At 37.3% G+C, this 19,942-nt stretch overlaps 1 protein-coding gene and 1 long non-coding RNA gene across 5 annotated transcripts in view; one reads left to right on the forward strand and one right to left on the reverse strand.

Moving 5' to 3' along the window:
• LOC149126259 (uncharacterized) overlaps positions 1 to 19,942 on the reverse strand; it is a 136,667-nt gene that overhangs the window by 76,458 nt on the left and 40,267 nt on the right. Inside the window, exons 2-3 of one of the 2 annotated variants that reach the window (XR_016235782.1) lie at positions 18,678 to 18,739; positions 7,240 to 7,365 (exon numbers count right to left, since the gene is read on the reverse strand). This is a non-coding gene — a long non-coding RNA (uncharacterized LOC149126259). Of the gene's footprint in view, positions 1 to 7,239; positions 7,366 to 18,677; positions 18,740 to 19,942 lie in introns of those variants that run through there. The other variant, XR_016235783.1, reaches the window with a different exon arrangement.
• On the forward strand, positions 6,588 to 17,817 carry LOC100348219 (solute carrier family 7 member 13). 3 transcript variants are annotated; one of them, XM_008255698.5, is made up of 5 exons: positions 6,588 to 6,702; positions 7,063 to 7,354; positions 8,993 to 9,124; positions 11,609 to 11,970; positions 17,504 to 17,817. In XM_008255698.5, exons 1-5 carry the CDS (start codon positions 6,670 to 6,672, stop codon positions 17,756 to 17,758), a joined length of 1,074 nt encoding a protein of 357 aa, XP_008253920.1. In that variant the 5' UTR covers positions 6,588 to 6,669; the 3' UTR covers positions 17,759 to 17,817. The 3 variants fall into 3 exon arrangements, with proteins under 3 accessions (XP_008253920.1, XP_002710612.1, XP_051699831.1); XM_002710566.6 differs by having other exon boundaries at positions 6,670 to 7,354; XM_051843871.3 differs by having other exon boundaries at positions 6,670 to 7,354; positions 11,855 to 11,970.

Here is a 19,942-nt window from a genome sequence, read left to right on the forward strand (position 1 = left end):
AAGGAGGAAGTAGAGATAGTAAAAGAAAAATCTGTAGAAATATTAGAACCAAAACACTAGACAGTTGTATAGCCTGAATGTTTTATTTTATATGTCAGTTCTAGGCCTCATCATATGATGAGCAGGAAAAGAAGACTTTGAGGAAAAAATAATAGAAGAAACACACTACAAAGGAGCTTTTCAAGGAGCTTTGCTTAAAAATTGTCAGAGCACTGTTCTCACAATAAGGACTTACATGTAATAACTGGCACTGACTTATTTGTAATAATCTGCCACTGTAATCTCACCAATTCTGAGAGAAGGAAAAGTGAAGCCAGAAATGCACTTGATATTGTGAGTTGGACTTATGTGCTTCATCAGTTCTAATCCAGTCCCTGCTGAGGTTGGATAAATATAAGACTCATGAAAAAGTACCCAAGAACTAAAACAAGCCAATTTGTATAATTTACATAGCCTCTTCTCTTTTTGTGGGTTTTGAAATTTATTTATAGGTAAAATCATAAATATATACATATGTATAAATACTAAAATTTTAATTTCAATTAACTTAAGAGAGAAGCTGTGTGACCAAACCCCCCCCCCCAATAAAAGAGGTTTCTGTATTCAGAAACACTTCTGAAAAATGTATAGATTTTCCATACCAAAAAATACACCAGTTCTCTACAAATACCAACTGGGTGTCCTGTAAATTGATTCAATTCTGATACTCAGTTGTGTAAAACTGCCTACTACTTCAGTTGCCAATTGCAAGTCCCTGGGTAATCCAAATTGTTGTCCAACATGGCAACAAAGTGTGAGTGTTCACAACTCCTTATTCAAGTTTAAGAATTTGCTATAACTGCTCACAATACTCAGAGAAACACTTGACTTGTTTACTGTAAAGGATATTATACAAGATACAGCTGCAGAGGTTCATAGGGAGAAGGTTAGAAGCATCCCAGGCATGGGAGCTTCTGTTCCCCATGGAGTTCGAAGAATGGCACACTCCCAATAAGTAGATGAATTTGACAACCTAGAAGCTCCACAAATCTTAAGGTTTAGGGGTTTATGGACACCACTTTGTAGACATAGCTGATTGCATAACTGAACATTGATTATTCGTTCCATCCATTGTCTGCCCTTCTTTCTTTCCTGGAAGTGAGACTGAAAGTTCCAACCCTCTCATCCCTTGGTGGTTTCATCTGGACACCAGTCCTCCTTTTCCAAGAAACACTTCATTAGCATTAATTCAGCTATATTTGAAGGTGTTCATTATGATCAGAAAAAGACGTCCCTCTCATCACTGTCCTTGAGAAAATTAAAAGGGTTTCAAGAGCTCTATGCTAGCACAGGGTGGTAAGATCAAGTACTACAACAAAAATTCTCCTAACACCCCTATCACTCAGGAAATCATGGGTAATTTAGGGCTTCTGGGCCAGAAGCCAGGGATAGAGACCAACTGCACTCACATATTTCCTGCAAAATCCACTTAATTTCTTATAGCCTTATCTATGTGTGCTGTCACAGAGTAGCTGATTTGATTTGGGATATAGTCGATCATATATTTAATATAACCCATTATTATTATTATTAATTCTGTTAATGCTCACAACCAGTGTTAAAACACTGTGATTTTTATGTGAGGGAACTTCAAAGAGTTCGTGGAAAAGTGGAATTAAAAGATAAAAATAAAAGACATAAGCTTTACCTTGTAAACATAAGTTCCATCCCTCTCAAGACACATTGATAGGTGATAAAACCAGACACTTAGTTCATCCCTAAAGACCTGAATGCCCTGGAAATTCAACCATATTAATGCCATATTTACAGACTTTTTAAGATCAGGAAACAAAAAGAAGGCAGAAATGCTCCCAAATTGCCCTTGTTTGATGAAGGAATGAGTAGAATCATTGTCATGATAGAAGGGCTCTCTCTGGTGAAGTTTTCCCAGGTGCTTTTTTGTAAAAGTTTTGACTAACTTTCTCAAAGCACTCTCAGAATAAGCAGATGTTAATGTACTTTGGCCCTTTAGAAAGTCAACAAGCAAAATACCGTGAGCATCACAAAAAACTGTTTTTTGGTTTTTTTTTTAACTTGATGTACCTTTATTGTTGGCGATAGAGAGTGGGCTCATGCCATAAGAACTCTCATCCTTGAAGCCCAAAGCAACAGGGTTTATAAAGGCAAAAACCACAAAATTGGAAGAGGAATACATAGTTGCCAGGAATGGAGGCAATACATGGTTGTCAGTATCGGGGGGGGGGGGGGAATATATGGTTACTGGGGTAAAGCTCACCTATGTGAAACTAATATCAATTACAATCTTTTTTTTCTTTCTTTTTTTTTAACTTTTATTTAATGAATATAAATTTCCAAAGTACAGCTTATGGATTACAACTTCCTTCCCACCTGCAACCCTCCCCTTTCCCGCTCCCTCTCCCCTTCCATTCACATCAAGATTCATTTTCAATTCTCTTTATATACAGATCAGTTTAGCATACATTAAGTAAAGATTTCAACAGTTTGCTCCCACATAGAAACACAATGTGAAAAATACTGTTTGAGTACTAGTTATAGCATTAAATCACAATGTACAGCACACTAAGGACAGAGATCCTACATGAGGAGTAAGTGCACAGTGACTCCTGCTGTTGACTTAACAAATTGACACTCTTGTTTATGGCCTCAGTAATCACCCTAGGCTCTTGTCATGAGCTGCCAAGGCTATGGAAGCCTTTTGAGTTCACCAACTCTTATCATATTTAGACAAGGTCGTAGTCACAGCGGAAGTTCTCTCCTCCCTTCGGAGAAAGGTACCTCCTTCTTTGATGACCTGTTCTTTTCACTGGGATCTCACTAGCGGAGATCTTTCATTTAGGTTTTGTTTCGTTTTTTGTTTTTTGTTTTGTTTTGGTTTTTTTTGTTTGTTTGTTTGTTTTTTTGGCTAGAGTGTTTTGGCTTTCCATGCCTGAAATACTCTCATGGGCTTTTCAGCCAGATCTGCGTGCCTTAAGGGCTGATTCTGAAGCCAGAGTGCAGTTTAGGACATCTGCCATTCTATGGGTCTGCTGTGTATCTCACTTCCCATGTTGGATCGTTCTCTCCCTTTTTTATTCTATCAGCTAGTATTTACAGACACTAATCTTGTTTATGCGATCCCTTTGGTTCTTAGTCCTATCATTATGATCAATTGTGAACAGAAATTGATCACTGGGACTAGTGAGATGGCATTGGTACATGCCACCTTGATGGGATTGAATTGGAATCCCCTGGTATGTTTCTAACTACCGTTTGAGGTAAGTCAGCTTGAGCATGTCCCAAATTGCACATCTCTTCCCTCTCTTATTCCCACTCTTATATTTAACAGCAATCACTTTTCAGTTAAGTTTCAACACTTGAGAATAACTGTGTATTGATTACAGTATTCAACCAAAAGTATTAAGTAGAACAAACAAACAAAAAAAATACTAAGAGGGATAACGTATTAAGTTGTTCATCAACAGTCAGGGCAAGGGCTGATCAAGTCACCGTTTCTCATAGTGTTCATTTCACTTTAACAGGTTTCCTTTTTGGTGCTCAGTTACTGTTGACCTGACCTTTGCTCTAGATCAGCCCACTTTTGCTTTGACTAGACTATTTTCTTTTTTTTTGTTTGTTTGTTTTTTGACAGGCAGAGTGGACAGTGAGAGAGAGAGACAGAGAGAAAGGTCTTCCTTTTTGCTGTTGGTTCACCCTCCAATAGCCGCCATGGCTGGCGCGCTGCGGCCGGTGCATCGTGCTGATCCGATGGCAGGAGCCAGGTGCTTCTCCTGGTCTCCCATGCAGGTGCAGGGCCCAAGCACTTGGGCCATCCTCCACTGTACTCCCGGGCCACAGCAGAGAGTTGGCCTGGAAGAGGGGCAACCAGGACAGAATCCGGCACCCTGACCGGGACTAGAACCCGGTGTGTCGGCGCCACTAGGCAGAGGATTAGCCTGTTGAGCCGCGGCGCTGGCTGACTAGACTATTTCCATCTCTTAGTAGCCACTGCTGTGATTGTGCTTTGTCCTCAGAATCAGTCAGGTAAAGCCATGCTTCATCTCTATTATAATTCTTTGAAAAAATGCTGAAGGATTTTCATCCCACTTATTTAAAATTTCCATTGAAAGCTCTCCTCTTTTTTTTTTCAGCTGATCTGGGTGCAACAGTTTTTGTACCCATTGAGCAAAAAGTTTTCTCCATTTTTATTTTTCATCGGAATTGTGTAAGCTGACCCAAATCAGATGTCTATGATATTGATGATTATTTGTGCTGTTAATCTCCAGTCCTCTCCTCTTATGACACAAAGATTAGTTATTTTCCTCCTAAATTGATGTGTTCTGCTACTGCAGTTTTCATCTTCAATATTGCCTATCCTTCTTGAAACAAGTTATTCATTTGTAAACTGCTGCTTTGGGGCATTTTCCCCATAAACTTTCATAAAGCATCAATGATATCACCATTTTGCACCCAAGCTTCACCATCCATTCTATATTTATTCTTGCTTCAATTATAGCAGAATTCATGTTGTTGTCAGTGGAGCTCTTTTCAAACTGGTATTATATCCTTCTTAGAATCCAAAAATAGATCCTGTTCAGATATGTTGCCAAAGTTAATATGAGTTCTTTGTGTGAATGTGTTGTAAAAATAATTGAAACACATGCATCATTTTTCATAACACACATTTTCCACAAACTTTTAAACACTCCTGGTACATCTTCTCTAGGCAGGCACTTTTAGAGGATAAGGTCATTAATTCATCATATTTACTGAGACATTCTGTGCTGGCCCAGGGTTTTAACAGTGAATTAAACTCTGACTCTGTCCTCATCATCCCTGTACATGCATTCATTATCATGATCTGTGCCCAAAGCAGATGCTCAAGGGTAGTGTGCCCTAAATAATGAGTAGCTGGAAATATATTTTTAAATGTTAACAAGATGAATTATGTCCCTAAAATAGTGTTTGGTATACAGTTATAAATGTTGCTTCACTGAATTATTCCATGTACATGACAAGATACCCTTCTTTCCCTGTGTTATGTTCATTTTCATGAGTCTATCACTTTGTAATGGTAACATCCCTGTTTTCAAGAAAAAATAGTATATATGTGTATTATATAATGTCTACAAGTGGAGTGAATGTCACAAAATAGTAAAGACTGGTAAATTTTAAAACTAAAAAAATTAATTTGGGTAAAGCCACACTCTGCTAAGCTAGCATCCTATATTGGTGCCAGTTCAAGTTCCACCTGCTCCACTTCCAATCTAGCACCCTGCTAATGTGCTTGGGAAAGCAGCAGAAGATGGCATGGGCCCCTGCTCCCACGTGGGAGACCTAGAAGAAACTCCTAGCTCTGGCTTTGGTTTAGACTTGCTCCAGCAATTGCAGCCATTGGGGAGTGAATCAGTGAATGGAAGATCAATCTCTCCTTCTCTCTGTAACTCTGCCTTTCAAATAAATAAAACAAAAATTTAAAAATAATGAATAAATTTATAAAAATATTTTTAGAAAGAGTTTTGATGAAGTATAAAATCCTAGATATGTATCCTAAGTGATGCACTTAAAATGTCATGTTTTGCAACTAGCTGCAAAATAATTTTTAAAATTTTCATTTTATTTGCATGACAGAGATACAGGGAGAGACATAGAGACAGATGAAGAGGGACCTTCATCCACCTGCTGGTTTGCTCCCCAAAATTCTACAACAGCTAGGACTGTATCTGGCTGAAGTCAGGAGCTCAGAACTCAATCTGAGCATCCCACATCAGATGACAGGGGCCCAAGTACATGAGCCATCATCTGCTACCTCCAAGCATGCACATTAGCAGGAAGCTAGATCAAAAACAGAGGAGTTGCTTGAGCTTGAGCTTGAACTTGAACTTGAACCAAGTATTTCAATATGGGATACAGGCATTCAAGTGGCAATTTAATCCATACTCCAAATGCCCCTAACAAAGTATTTTTAAAGTACTTTAAGAAGCTGAAGACCTCTATAGAGTAGACAGTAATAATTAGAATAAGCAAATAATAAAGCTTACATTTAAGAGACTTTATGTATATTAGGAATCCTACTGGGAGCGTTTTTATTAGTATTTGTATTATAGTTAAACTATTTCATACAATTCTTTCAAAAAAGATAAAGAGATCTTTCATTTAGGCCATTATTTTTTTGCCACAGTTAGACCCATTTTTAAAATGATGGAAAATCAATGTTAAGTGACAGAGTTGCTGGTGTCAGATGTGTATGGAATTCAAAGATTTGCTAACTTGTCACCTAACAATTTTTTGTCATTCTATACAAACTTCCTCATGGTACAGACTCAGAATTACTACTTGAAAGGGCAAAGTGAAGAGACTGCAATTCACAGAAGCAGCCTGACTCAGAATTTTCAATTAGCTGTGTCTAACTTATTCAGTTGAGCATAACTTTTTAAATGCTTAACAGAGAACATTTTAACTGTAATATTAGATTTCAGGAACTTCAGTTTAATTAACTCAAAAGTTAATTTTTTGTGTGTGTTAGGTACTGTAACAAAACATATTTGAGTAAGGGAGAAAGAAAAAAGCAAAGTACGTAACTACAAAGAGATTATACCAAACCTTTCAGAAGCACAGCAACAGAAGAAGGAAAACTGAAAACTTTTAAAATTAAGATTCAAGTTTAAAAACATGAAGACGGGGGAGAGTACTCAGCTTCAACGGGTAATAGGATATTTCCATGGAACAATTTTTTTATTCAGCATTATAATAGGAGCTGGAATATTTATTGCTCCTAAAGGGGTGTTAAAATATACTTCACTCAATGTGGGAGTCTCCCTAATTATTTGGGCTGCCTGTGCCATTGTGTCCATGATTGCTGCTCTCAGTTATGCAGAGCTGGGCACGACTTTCCCTATAAGTGGGGCACAGTTCTATTTCCTCAAAAGATCTCTCGGATCCATCATTGCTTTCTTTTATCTCTGGATTAGCCTATTTAGTACCCCAGCAGGGCTTGCTGCACGTGGCTTGTTATTAGCAGGGTATATTTTACAGCCGTTCTTTCCTGGTTGTTTTGTTCCTGAGATGCCGAAGAAATGTTTAGCGTTGGCCATTTTATGGTGTTTGGGAATTCTGAATGCACGAGGAGTGAAAGAGGTGGCTTGGTTTCAGACCATCACTACACTTGTGAAAATGGCAGTTCTCTGCTTTATATCTGTAACTGGAATTGTGCTACTGATAAGAGGAAGAAAAGAGAATGTAGCCAGGTTTGAGAACGCTTTTGATGCGGAGGTTCCAGATGCCTTGCAGATTGCAGAAGCCTTCCTCCAAGGATTATACGCGTATTCAGGCTGGGGAGTTCTTGTCCAAATAGCAGGTAAAATTGTCCTTTTAATTAAAAAACACTGTTAAGCTATAAATGCATAACAATCAAGCATCTTAATTCTAAGAAGGAGAAACTGTATTGTTTTAACTTGATGTATTTCTCTTTTACTAAACTAGAGGTCCTCTACAGATGTGTTTTTAAAAGTGGAAATATTAGTCCCTGTGGCGCAATCAGTTAGTGCGTTTGGCTGTTAACTGAAAGTGGAAATATGACACATTTTCCAGGTGTTAAAAAAAAGTGCACAAAAATCTGTAACAGCAGAAAGAATCTGGCAACTGAGATTTTTTTCACTGAACAAATATTTAAGAGTTTATGTTTCCTAATTATAATAGGCTATCATCGGAGAAAATGTTAAATACAGGAAGTATGAATAAAAGATCACCTATAATCAATAATCTTGTATGTACTACACACACGGGAATCATATTGCTCACAAAACCTTATAACTTCATTCAACTTTAAGTATATCAGAGGAATTTTCAAATATTATTAAATAAAAATGGTTTTTAATTAAAACACAGCATTCTTCTTTATGAATATTTGATTATTATTTACCCTTCTCCCCTTTACTGGATACTAGAATACATTCCAGATTTTCTTTTGAATTTAATACTTATAAATCTTTGTTGTATCTCTTACTGGTTTAGTAGAAAAAGCCTCGAAATTAAATTACTGAATGAAGAATATAAGTATTTAGAAATGTTTTGAGAAATATTGTCAAAATGCCTTCTAGAAAGGCTCTACAAATATACCTATTAGTGTTTATTAACTGAAATTATCATATGTCTCTCATCTTTTTTCTATTTAGATTTGTGGAGATAAACTCATGTTTTATTCAATGACTAAGAAGAGTGAAGAGTTTTACAAATGTACATGATTTTATATTTTTTGTTGTAGGCAGGCGATATTTTTTCTAGTTTGGTCTTTGTATTTTAATTTTGTTCAAGACTATAATTTGAAAACCTATAATATCAAATGATTGATCTTTTAGTTTTTCATTGTTTTCATGTTTGAAAAGGTTTTTGTCTCAAGATTTATATAAATACATATCTACATGTTTTTCTAATGATTTAGGGTCTTACTTTTTATAATTTGCTCTTTAATGTATGTGGATTATTCTGAGGGAGTTATATGGTGTGTTAATAATATATTTTTGTGTTTTTCAAATATCTAAATACCTGAGTCATTTCCCTTATTCACAGTATACACTCAAGTTTGACCCATGATTTACTTAGTTGAGAGAATCCAGGAGTGAAATGAGCAGGAGACTTCACTCTAATGTCATAGATTAACAGGTCAGCTATTTTAACCTTTTATTAATACTTAGGTATAAAAGGAAAAGTCAGCTCCAATTTTTGTCTAGTGTTCAAGATTACTCAGCTGTTCTTTTGTTGTCAAGAGATTCATACTGAATATCTAGGGATATAGTACTGAAATCCCAGAATTTAACACCATACTGAAGCTACTATAATCAGTAATCCACCAGGATCATGCTAAATGTTCTCCAAAAATAATCAAATAATTTCTTGTTGTTTACAGATACATTTTTTTCCTTATTATGTTATATTGAAGTCATTCTCAAAGGTAATGTAACAGGACATTTTTATGAGTAACTTTTTTTTTTTGCAGGAGAACTGAAAAATCCTAGTGAAAATATCAACAAATGTGTGGTTACCGCACTTACTCTTGTGGCAGTGATCTACTTACTGGTTAATATTTCCTACATAGCAGTCCTGACTCCAAAGGAAATCATGTCCTCAGGTATGCCTACACCAAGCCAGAGGGAAGATACTCTTTCCTATTCCCCCCAAAACTAGGAAGTCTCTAACACAATGGGTCTTTTTGAAGAACTTAATGAGGATTGTGCTAAATTGGTTCCTGTCAGGATTATTCACTTATTAAAACTTTAAAAGATCTATGCAATCTTTAAATTTCAGCATATACTAAACACTAAAATTTAGCAGCAGAAATATGGAAAATAGAATTAGAAAAGGGAAAAAGAATAAAAGGATTAAATAAAATACACTAAAAATATGAGAATATTAGTCAAAAGGCCTCAAGACATGTGTCTTAGGGACACTGTGGATGCTCTTGGTTAACATGTGCCCCCAGTAAATGTAACTCGTATGCTTTGTCTACAGGTGCATCTCACAAATCTATAGGATAGGAGAGTTCAAGTAGTTAACATTTTTTTTACTGAATGTATGAATTATTCTGCAATGTATGTGGTATCTTCAAAAATTTCATGAAAAATATATATTATGAAAAAACCATATGTGGATTTTAAAATGTTTTTACCAAGACAAAATTATGTTTTAATTTCACTTTCATGAACTGTCCATAGTCCCCTCATACATCTATCTGTATGTATATAACTTCAATACACTGTAAGTTTTTGAGATTTTCAGATTTTCAGAATTTACTTACTATCTTGAAAGCAAGATATTAATGTTTTGACTTACATATAAAGAAGCTTCAATTTTCAACAGAACTTGTCTAGACAAATATACTTAAAAAATAAATTTTCATCACATCACATTTCCAGTTTATCATAGCTCCTAAAGGTAAAGGAGGATCCATAGTAGGTTCTCAATAAAAAGAAAAAAGAGTACATCAATGCTTGCTGCTTCTCATTTGTCTCAACCTAAAATTAGATGATCATCTTATTTGCTCACCTTACACACTAATAGAGACCATCCAATGAGAAGGTCTAAAGGAAGGAACTCTGGATAACCAAAAGCACACAAATATTTTGCCATGGAAAAAGCATAGTTTAACGAAAATAGCCATATATTTGGAATAACATAATTCATTTTTCAAAAATTACATTTAGGACATAGAAGCTCAATTTTCAGAGTAAAATCAAATCATTATTGCCCTTTATATTGCATAGGATTATTTAATAAGTTAAAGGATGAAAAACACTTTAAACAATTTACAAAATCAAGTTATGAAAGTTATGGTTTGCTTTTATATACAAGGGATAAAAAGTAGTTTGTAGTCATTCTAAACGTCTACAGAATAATAATATTTTTGCTTAAATTATCCCTTTGAGACTTTATAGAACAGAAAAACAGCAAATAATTTCCTTTGTAATGATCTTAAATAAAACATATTTATATTAGTAGACTCAATTTGAGAAAAAATTCACAGTACTATCTGCTTACTGTAGTGAATTAAGTAGGAAACATGTAAGTAAAGCTCCCACTTTTGCTAGCCTAAATTTGTCATCCAGTTTGGGATCATGAACAAACTTGTCAATTTTTAATAAGGATACCATTGAAATAAGCATGTCGGAGAGAAGCTATATAAACTCTTCACACATCTCTGGCTGACTGGGGAACTGCACATATTTGCAGAGAACACCAGAACAGCCAGACAGAAAGTAAAAGCAAAGAGACTTGAAAACTAGCTGACATTTGAATCTGCTTCTCCACGCATGAACTGATGAATAGCAAGAGAGTGGAAGCTTTGTCAACTGAAGAGGTTTCAACATAGTCTCTGCCAAAGTTATTGACTGGCCACTAAGCTCTGCAGCCACTGTAGCAATCCCTGAGTATCCAGTCTTAAAACTTAGAGTCCGGGGCAGACACTGTGGTACAGCAAATTAAACTAAATCTGAAACTGGAATGCCTGGGATTGAGTTCCACCTCCACTTCTGATTCAGATTCCTGCTAATGTTCCTGATACAAAGATGGTTAGTACCACACAAACTCTTTCCAGAAGTAGTTGAGAAAAGAATGCTTCCCAACTAATTCTACTAGAACAATATTACCCTGTTTGCAAAGCCAGAATTATTTACACAAGGAGAGAAAATGACAACCAAATATCACTCATGAACAGCAATGCAAAAATTGTTAAAAACATTAGTAAACTGAATCCTGCTTCAAATAAAAAAGGTTATGCAACATGAGCAAGTGACGTTTATCCCAGAAACCAAGGTTGGTTTAATATTTTAAAAATTAATTATTTTATGACATATTAATACATTAAAGACAAAATCACATTAGGATCTTAAGAAACTCATAAAAAGCATGCGACAAAACTCAGTACTCATTCAGCATTGTAAAAAATTTTAAAAAGTGTAAATAAATTTGCTCATTTTGACACAGGTTAGCTACAAAGATTCTTCTGATATCCATTCTTTGACTTTGCCAGGATAATAATAATTATTATCTTTCTGAAAAATCTATGTTACAAACTTTGTATCAGTTATATAATTAGTGGCTCCTCTATTTTTTTTAGATGCTGTTGCAGTCACCTGGATGAATAGAGTAATCCCTTCCATGCAATGGGTCATTTCTATTGGTGTTTCTTCCTCAATATTTAGCTCCCTGAATTGTACTTTATTCTCATCATCAAGGTTATTGTATGTTGCAAGCCAGGAGCACCAACTCCCTTTCATCTTCTCAACTCTCAATATCCACTCCTGTCCAGTTGTGGCTGTCATTCTTAGGCTCATCTTCGCCTCCATCATGATTATTCCCTCAGACTTAATCCTTTTAATAAATTATGTGGGATTCATCAACTGGCTTGAACTTGGTCTAATGATGATCGGTTTACTTAAACTAAGATACCAGGAGCCCAACCTGCACAGACCTTATAGGGTAAGTCAAATCTCAAAATGAAAATATCTCATTCATCATTCTAAATATCTTTGTGAACTTCTAGTATTTTTTTCCTCATACCTACATGTAAAAATCTTAGCAGCCCATTGTGGGTCCCCTTCAGGAACACTGGATCCAGAGTATGGATTTTCTGTTTCTTGGTCCACAAGCTTCTTAATTTTCAATTTAAAATCTCAGGAAAGAATTATGCAAGGCTGGTGCTAGTTAGAAAAAGCATAGAATCTTTAGGTTCCTCTATATTATTGCAAATACAACTTGTGAAGTTTTAGTCATGGAGAGACCATACATGTGGTGCAGAATGTTTGCCCTACATCTCAATGAAAGAGATGAATCAAGTCCAGGATCAATAATTATTTCAGTGCCTTATTAAGGATACTACATGAAATCCCCTCAAAGCCTCCACCTTTAATGGTCAAAATGAAGTACTACATTCTAGATATAAATAAGGGAGTATAATCTCAAATGAGTTCATTTTTCCAAAGTTTACCTTATGGGCCAGCTTTGTGGCACAGTAGGTTAAGCCTCTGCCTATGACACCAGCATCCTATATAGACACCAGTTTGAGACCCAACTGCTCCACTTCCTGCTATTGTGCCTGGGAAGGCAGCAGAAGAGGCCCAAGTGCTTGTGCACTTGGAGAAGAAACTCCGGGCTCCTGGCTTCAGCTTGGCACAGCCCAGCCATTCTAGTCATTTAGGGAATGAGCCAGTGGATGGAAGATACCTCTCTCTCTCTCTCTCTCTCTCTCTCCTCATTTCTCTGTAACTCTACCTTTCATAATAAAAAATAAATCCAAAAAAGTTTACCTTAGATACAGAATATCTGTGAAGAATTGCTCAAAAGATAAGTATTCTGTTGGTTTTTCAAACCATCAAAATTTCTGTATTAAGTATATTAAATGCTTCACATAAGCTTATGAGAATAATTTTGTTATGACAGTCCATTCATCTATATGTGAATTTTATCAAAATGTCGCATTTAACCAAACAACCTCTGTTAATTCATTACTATATTTACTGCAAGGAGATTGTTGAATGATAAATTTTTACACTACGTAACAGTCCTTCCACATAAATATGCATTTCCTCTGAAAAGAATTCTAATATCTGAATCAATAATACTGTGTTTTTAGGAAGTTTATGTATTTTTATTATTTACAGAAAACAGAACTTCCATAAGGTTGTGTTTCCTTTTTTTAATTTTTATTTATTTGAAAGAGAGAGAAAGAGAGAGTGCCAGAGACAGAGAAATCTTCTATCTACTGGTTCACTCTCCAAATGGCCACAATGGCTGGAGCTGGGCCAGTGTGAAGGCAGGAGTAAGGAACTTCTCCCGGGTCTCCCGTGTGGGTGCAGTGGCCTAATTACTTGAGCCATCTTCTGCTGCTTTCTCAGGCCATTAGCAGGGAACTGGATCAGAAGTGGAGTAGCCAGGACGCTAACCAGTAACCTTATAGGATGCTGCTGGTGCAGTTGGTGGCTTCACCCACTACACCACAACACAGACCCTGTGTTTCCTTTCTATTATAGGCTACTAGAAAGTTTAAAGCTAAATTAGTGGTTAGTTACTAACTTGTAAATACGGCTCTATGTAGTCTTTGGTGAATCCCTAAATTCTTATTTTTTTTAATTTATTTATCTGAAAGGCAGAGTTAGAGAGGCAGAGAGAGAGAGAGAGAGAGAGAGAGAGAGGTGTCAGACTTCCATCTGTTGGTTCACTCACCAGACGGCTGCAACAGCCAGAGCTGTGCAGATCCAAAGCCAACAGCCAGGAGCTTCTTCTAGGTCTCCCAGGCGGGTGCAGAGACCCAAGTACATGAGCCATCTTCTACTGCTTTCCCAGGCTATAACAAAGAGCTGGTGCAGGGCCGGCGCCGCGGCTCACTGGGCTAATCCTCCGCCTAGCGGCGCCGGCACACCGGGTTCTAGTCCCGGTCGGGGCGCCGGATTCTGTCCCGGTTGCCCCTCTTCCAGGCCAGCCCTCTGCTGTGGCCAGGGAGTGCAGTGGAGGATGGCCCAGGTGCTTGGGCCCTGCACCCCATGGGAGACCAGGAAAAGCACCTGGCTCCTGGCTCCTGCCATCGATCAGCACGGTGCGCCGGCCGCAGCGCGCCGGCCGCGGCGGCCATTGGAAGGTGAACCAACGGCAAAGGAAGACCTTTCTCTCTGTCTCTCTCTCTCACTGTCCACTCTGCCTGTCAAAAAAAAAAAAAAAAAAAAAAAAAACAAAGAGCTGGTGCAGAGGCTCAAGGACTTGAGCCATCACCCGCTGCTTTCCCAGGTGTATTATCAGGGAGCTAGATTGGAAGTAGAGCAGCAGGGACTCAAACCAGTGCCCATATGGGATGCTGGCACTGCAGGCAATGGCTTTACCCGCTATGCCTCAGAGCTGGCCCCCATAAATTCTTTTTAAAATAAGGTAGATGACAACAATTCTTGTTTCATCAATTAATCATATACTAAACCAATCAAAAGTCCTGTATTATTATATATATTGCATAAGGCATATAGAGGAAGCCAAATATTAACAGGAATACATCTGCATTACACAAAAGTGCAGAGGCTAGTTTGAATGTAAAAATAGAAAGCAACACAGTTCATGGCTGAGTTTTCAAATTCTACTATGGGAAAGAATAATTTGGTGATGTATTTTTATAAGTGAAAATTACTGTTTCTCATTCCTGGGGATTTTTGTTTGTTTGCTTTGTTTTGTTTTTTAACTTTTATTTAATGAATATAAATTTCCAAAGTACAGCTTATGGATTATAATGGCTTTCCCCCCCATAACTTCCCTCCCACTCACAACCCTCCCCTTTCCCACTCCCTCTCCCCTTCCATTCACATCAAGATTCATTTTCAATTCTCTTTATATACAGAAGATCAGTTTAGTATATATTAAGTAAAGAATTCAACAGTTTGCACCCACACAGAAACACAAAGTGAAAAATACTGTTTGAGTACTAGTTATAGCATTAAAGCACAATGTACAGCACATTAAGGACAGAGATCCTACATGAGGAGTAAGTGCACAGTGACTCCTGTTGTTGACTTAACAAATTCACACTCTTGTTTATGGCATCAGTAATCACCCTAGGCTCTTGTCATGAGTTGCCAAGGCTATGGAAACCCTTTGAGTTCACTGACTCTGATCATATTTAGACAAGGTCATAGTCAAAGTGGAAGTTCTCTCCTCCCTTCAGAGAAAGGTTCCTCCTTCTTTGATGACCTGTTATTTCCACTGGGATCTCACTCACAGAGATCTTTCATTTAGGTCATTTCTTTTTTTTTTTTATTTTTTTTTGACAGAGTGTCTTGGCTTTCCACGCCTGAAATACTCTCATGGGCTTTTCAACCGGATCCTCATGCCTTAAGGGCTGATTCTGAGGCCAGAGTGCTGTTTAGGACATCCGCCATTCTATGAGTCTGCTGTGTATCCCACTTCCCTGGGGATTTTTTAAAAGATTTATTTATTTATTTATTTATTCATTCATTCATTCATTCATTCATTTTAGATGCAGAGTTATAGATAAAGAGAGGGAGAGATAGAGACCAGAAATGTACATTTCAAAATACCTTCCTGGTGTTTTTCATAAAATATTGCCATACTTTACACTGTGGGAAGCATTAATTGATGACCTCATATATGAATGAAAAGAGTGAATACTACTACTTTTGCATCTAATTGATTCAGTGGTTCAATAAACATGTACAAAGCAATAGTATGTGGAACACTCTGGCTTAAACACTTCAAAGATACATAGATAAATCAGCCATGAAGGCTAGAAAAGAGGAGCTCAAAGACTTCAAACATGAGATGGTGATGGAGATATGGAGATGTCGATTGCTCTGATTTGGTCAATACATACTGTATATTCATGCATGTGTTTGGAGTATCACATTATAACACAGAGATATGTACGAGTATTGTGCATCGTTCTTTTTTTGATAGGCAGAGTAGACAGTGAGAGAGAGAGACAGAGAGAAAGGTCTACTTTTTCCGTTGGTTCACACTCCAATGGCCGCCACGGCCAGTGCGCTGTGGCCGGCGCACTGCGCTGATCCGAAGGCAGGAGCCAGGTACTTATCCTGGTCTCCCATGCGGGTGCAGGGCCCAAGGACTTAGGCCATCCTCCACTGCACTCCTGGGCCAGAGCAGAGTGCTGGACTGGAAGAGGGGCAACCGGGACAGAATCCGGCACCCCGACCAGGACTAGAACCAGGTGTTCCGGCGCCGCAGGCAGAGGATTAACCTATTGAGCCGTGGCACCGGCCAATTGTGCATCGATTTAAAAAAAAAAATGGGAGAGGGAGCGGGAGATGGGAAGGGTGTGAGTGGGAGGGAAATTATGGGGGAGGGGGGGAGCCATTGTAATCCATTAACTGTACTTTGAAAATTTATATTTACTAAATAAAAAATTTAAAAAAAGAATAATACAAAAATAAAAAAATAATGAAAAAGAATGTTAAAGCATCAGTCATTAATTCTGCCATTAATAATTTCATAGTCTAATAAGCAAGAATAGAGTTACACAAAACAGAGTAATATAAGCAATGTTCAATAACAACTACTTTATTGTCACTTATTGCTTGAAAGAACTATATATATACATTAAAAAATTCATTTATATATTCATATCATGAAATAATATGTATACAAATACATACATTTTTTAACTGTCAAAACTATTTTGAAGTTAAGTCCCATTTTAAGAGAAAGGTGAGGACCAGAGAAACTGAATCAAATTCTAAGAACATTCTCTGTCAAAAATGTGTTCCGGGCTGGCGCCGCGGCTCACTAGGCTAATCCTCCGCCTTGTGGCGCAGGCACACCGGGTTCTAGTCCCGGTCGGGGCACCGGATTCTGTCCTGGTTGCCCCTCTTCCAGGCCAGTTCTCTACTGTGGCCAGGGAGTGCAGTAGAGGATGGCCCAAGTCCTTGGGCCCTGCACCCCAGGAGAAGCACCTGGCTCCTGCCTTCGGATCAGCGTGGTATGCCGGCCGGCCACAGCAGCCATTGGAGGGTGAACCAACGGCAAAAGGAAGACCTTTTTCTGTCTCTCTCTCTCACTGTCCACTCTGCCTGTCACAAAAAAAAAAAAAAAAAGTGTTCCAAACATGAATTACATACAAATAGAAAGATAAATTCAAGTATAGGAAGACAGAAAAAATATATTTAAAAAAAACAGTGCAGAAATGCTTTTTTCTAATAGCATTAAATATTTCAGAACATATTAATTCAAATAATTTTAGTGAGCAAGTGCCATGGGCTGATGAAAAAATTAAGGGTTCAGCAAAATGATGAAACTATAAAGTAAATCTTTAGTTCTGCTCTTTCACATTCCTATCCAGTTTCCCAGTATATTACTTTCTCTTATATAAAATTACAAATTCATTAATTTTTTATCCCTTAGATCAACTAAAATATTTATATTATTAAGAAACAAGATATTAGCAACATATTATTATTTTTATATACTTCAATCCACTCTAATACTGACTTATTTTTGTTTTCAGGTGCGTCTGCCACTGGTGTTTGGAACTATGGCCATGTCTTTCTTCTTAGTTTTGACACCGACAATCAAGTCTCCTACTATGAGCCATATCTATGCTTTTCTTTTCATCTTCAGTGGACTTTTGTTTTATTTGCCTTTTGGTCACTTTAACTTGAATTGTACATATTTTAACAAGATAACTTGTTTTCTACAATTACTATTGAATGTTTCACCTGCTGATGACATTAATGACTATATTTCAGAAGAAGGAAGATGAAAGAAAAAATAATCTGAAATTGTAACAAAAAAGTATAAATATGCATATTTGGCAAATGATTGATGTATTGAAACCATTTTTGTTCTTCAACTAAGGTGATGCTCCTATACATATTTATACACTTGGTACACACATAAAACATGACAAGCTCAAAATATCTAACACCCAAATTTTATAACTCCCCTTTTATGTGACTACTGCCCAGTTCCTTGAATGATGCTGAACCCAATCCCTCTAGGCTGAAGCAGATGTCCTCTCCAGGGGATCACAGCTTCTGGACTTTATGTAATAATGTATCCTCAATTGACTTCTTTGAACCTGCTTTCTGTCAGTATTACTCCATTAGTTTCACTATAATTGAACTAATTTGCATTTATCAAACAGTATATTACTGACCTAACAGCAATTCTAAGCATAATTGGAAACCACATTTAGTGAGAACATTGAAAGGATTAATGCAAGATAAAATATAAATACTTGAGGAAGCAAATAGATATCAGAAAGCATAGGTTGAGAAAATATGGGCAACAGAGTATAAAACTGGATCTAGAATGGGGGTCAGTGTTGTGGCACAGCAGACTTAGCCACCGCTTGCAACACCAGCATCCCATATCAAAGTGCCAATTCCAGTTCAGGTGCTCCACTTCTGATCCAGCTCTCTGCTAATACACCTGAGAAAGTAGCAGATGATCACCAAAGCACTTGGCCCCCTGAGAAGACCGGGCTTCAGCCTGCACCCAGCCCTCGAAGTTGCAGCCATCTGGTGAATGAACCAATGGATAGAAGACTGATCCTTTTCTCTCTCTCTTTCTCTCTCTCTCTCTCTAATAAGTAATCATTTTTAAAATGGATCTAATATGAATGACTACACTTGAACTAACTTACTATAGGAATACTACGTGGAAAGTCATGTGCTTACCTAGTGATTGATGAATGAATCACAGTCCATCTCTTCATTTGAAATGCTGACTCATGAAGAATCTGGCAAAATGTATGTAGAAAAGAAATTCATAAATAGCAGGTATTTGAATGAAAAGTATTCTATATTCTACTTTGAAAGATTTTTAAAAACATCTAGAATGCAGGTCTCTAAGTTAAAACTCTTGTATTTTATAATGACTGGGAGTCTGGCCTGCCACCTCATATTTTTATAGAGAGGTTGGAAAATGGAAGAGATCACCTAACTATTTAGGAAACTGGATAAATGGGAGAAGCTATGTTTCTATCAGACAAAGTAGTATGTGACTCAAAAACTGTAAAATGGGATAAACAAGATTATTTTATAATGATGAGTTATTATAGTAAGAGAAGATAAAAACTATAATGTATATATGCCCAACACTGGAGCACTTAAGTATAAAGCATAGTAGTGGACTTCTCACCTCCCCCCTTTTAGCAATTACTAGATCATCCAGACAGGAAATCAGCAAGGAAACATCTCTATTAAAAAGCACTCTATGATCCAACATGGGAAGTGAGATACTCAGCAGACTCATAGAATGGCGGATGTCCTAAATAGCACTCTGGCCTCAGAATCAGCCCTAAAGGCACTCAGATCTGGCTGAAAAACCCATGAGAGTATTTCAGGCATGGAAAGCCAAGACACTCTGGCAAAAAGATCTCTGTGAGTGAGATCCCAGTGGAAAGAACAGGTCTTCAAAGAGGGAGGTGCCTTTCTCTGAAGGGAGGAGAGAACCTCCACGTTGACTATGACCGTGTCTAAACAAGATAAGAGTCGGAGAACTCAAGGGGCTTCCATAGCCTTGGAAACTCATAACTGGTGCATAGGGAGATTACTGATGCCATAAACAGGAGTGTCAATTGGTAAAGTCAACAACAGGAGTCACTGTGCACTTACTCCTCATGTAGGATCTCGGTCCTTAACGTGCTATACACTGAGGCTTAATGCTATAACGAGTACTCAAACAGTATATTTCACTTTGTGTTTCTATGGGGGTGCAAACGACTGAAATCTTTACTTAATGTACACTAAACTGATCTTCTGTAAAAAAAAAAAAAAAAAAAAAAGAAAGAAATTTTCAATTCCCAACTTGACTCTCACTGGGATTAAACATGACAATAGGTCTGATCTGATTTCATCATCATTTAAAAAAAATCATCTATTATTTTTCACTTTATGTTTCTGTGTGGGAGCAAACTGTTGAAATACTTACTTAAGGTATA

This window comes from Oryctolagus cuniculus, chromosome 6, assembly GCF_051225735.1.
Source record: "Oryctolagus cuniculus isolate XC-2025 breed Fujian yellow rabbit chromosome 6, ASM5122573v1, whole genome shotgun sequence".
Taxonomy (NCBI): domain Eukaryota; kingdom Metazoa; phylum Chordata; class Mammalia; order Lagomorpha; family Leporidae; genus Oryctolagus; species Oryctolagus cuniculus.

Coding starts and splice junctions, on each gene's coding strand:
- LOC100348219 (XM_002710566.6), top strand. CDS start 6,670: ATGAAGACGGGGGAGAGTACTCAGCTTCAACGGGTAATAGGATATTTC. Junction 7,355..8,992: donor AGTTCTTGTCCAAATAGCAG/GTAAAATTGTCC, acceptor TTTTTTTTGCAG/GAGAACTGAAAAATCCTAGT. Junction 11,971..17,503: donor ACCTGCACAGACCTTATAGG/GTAAGTCAAATC, acceptor TTTTGTTTTCAG/GTGCGTCTGCCACTGGTGTT.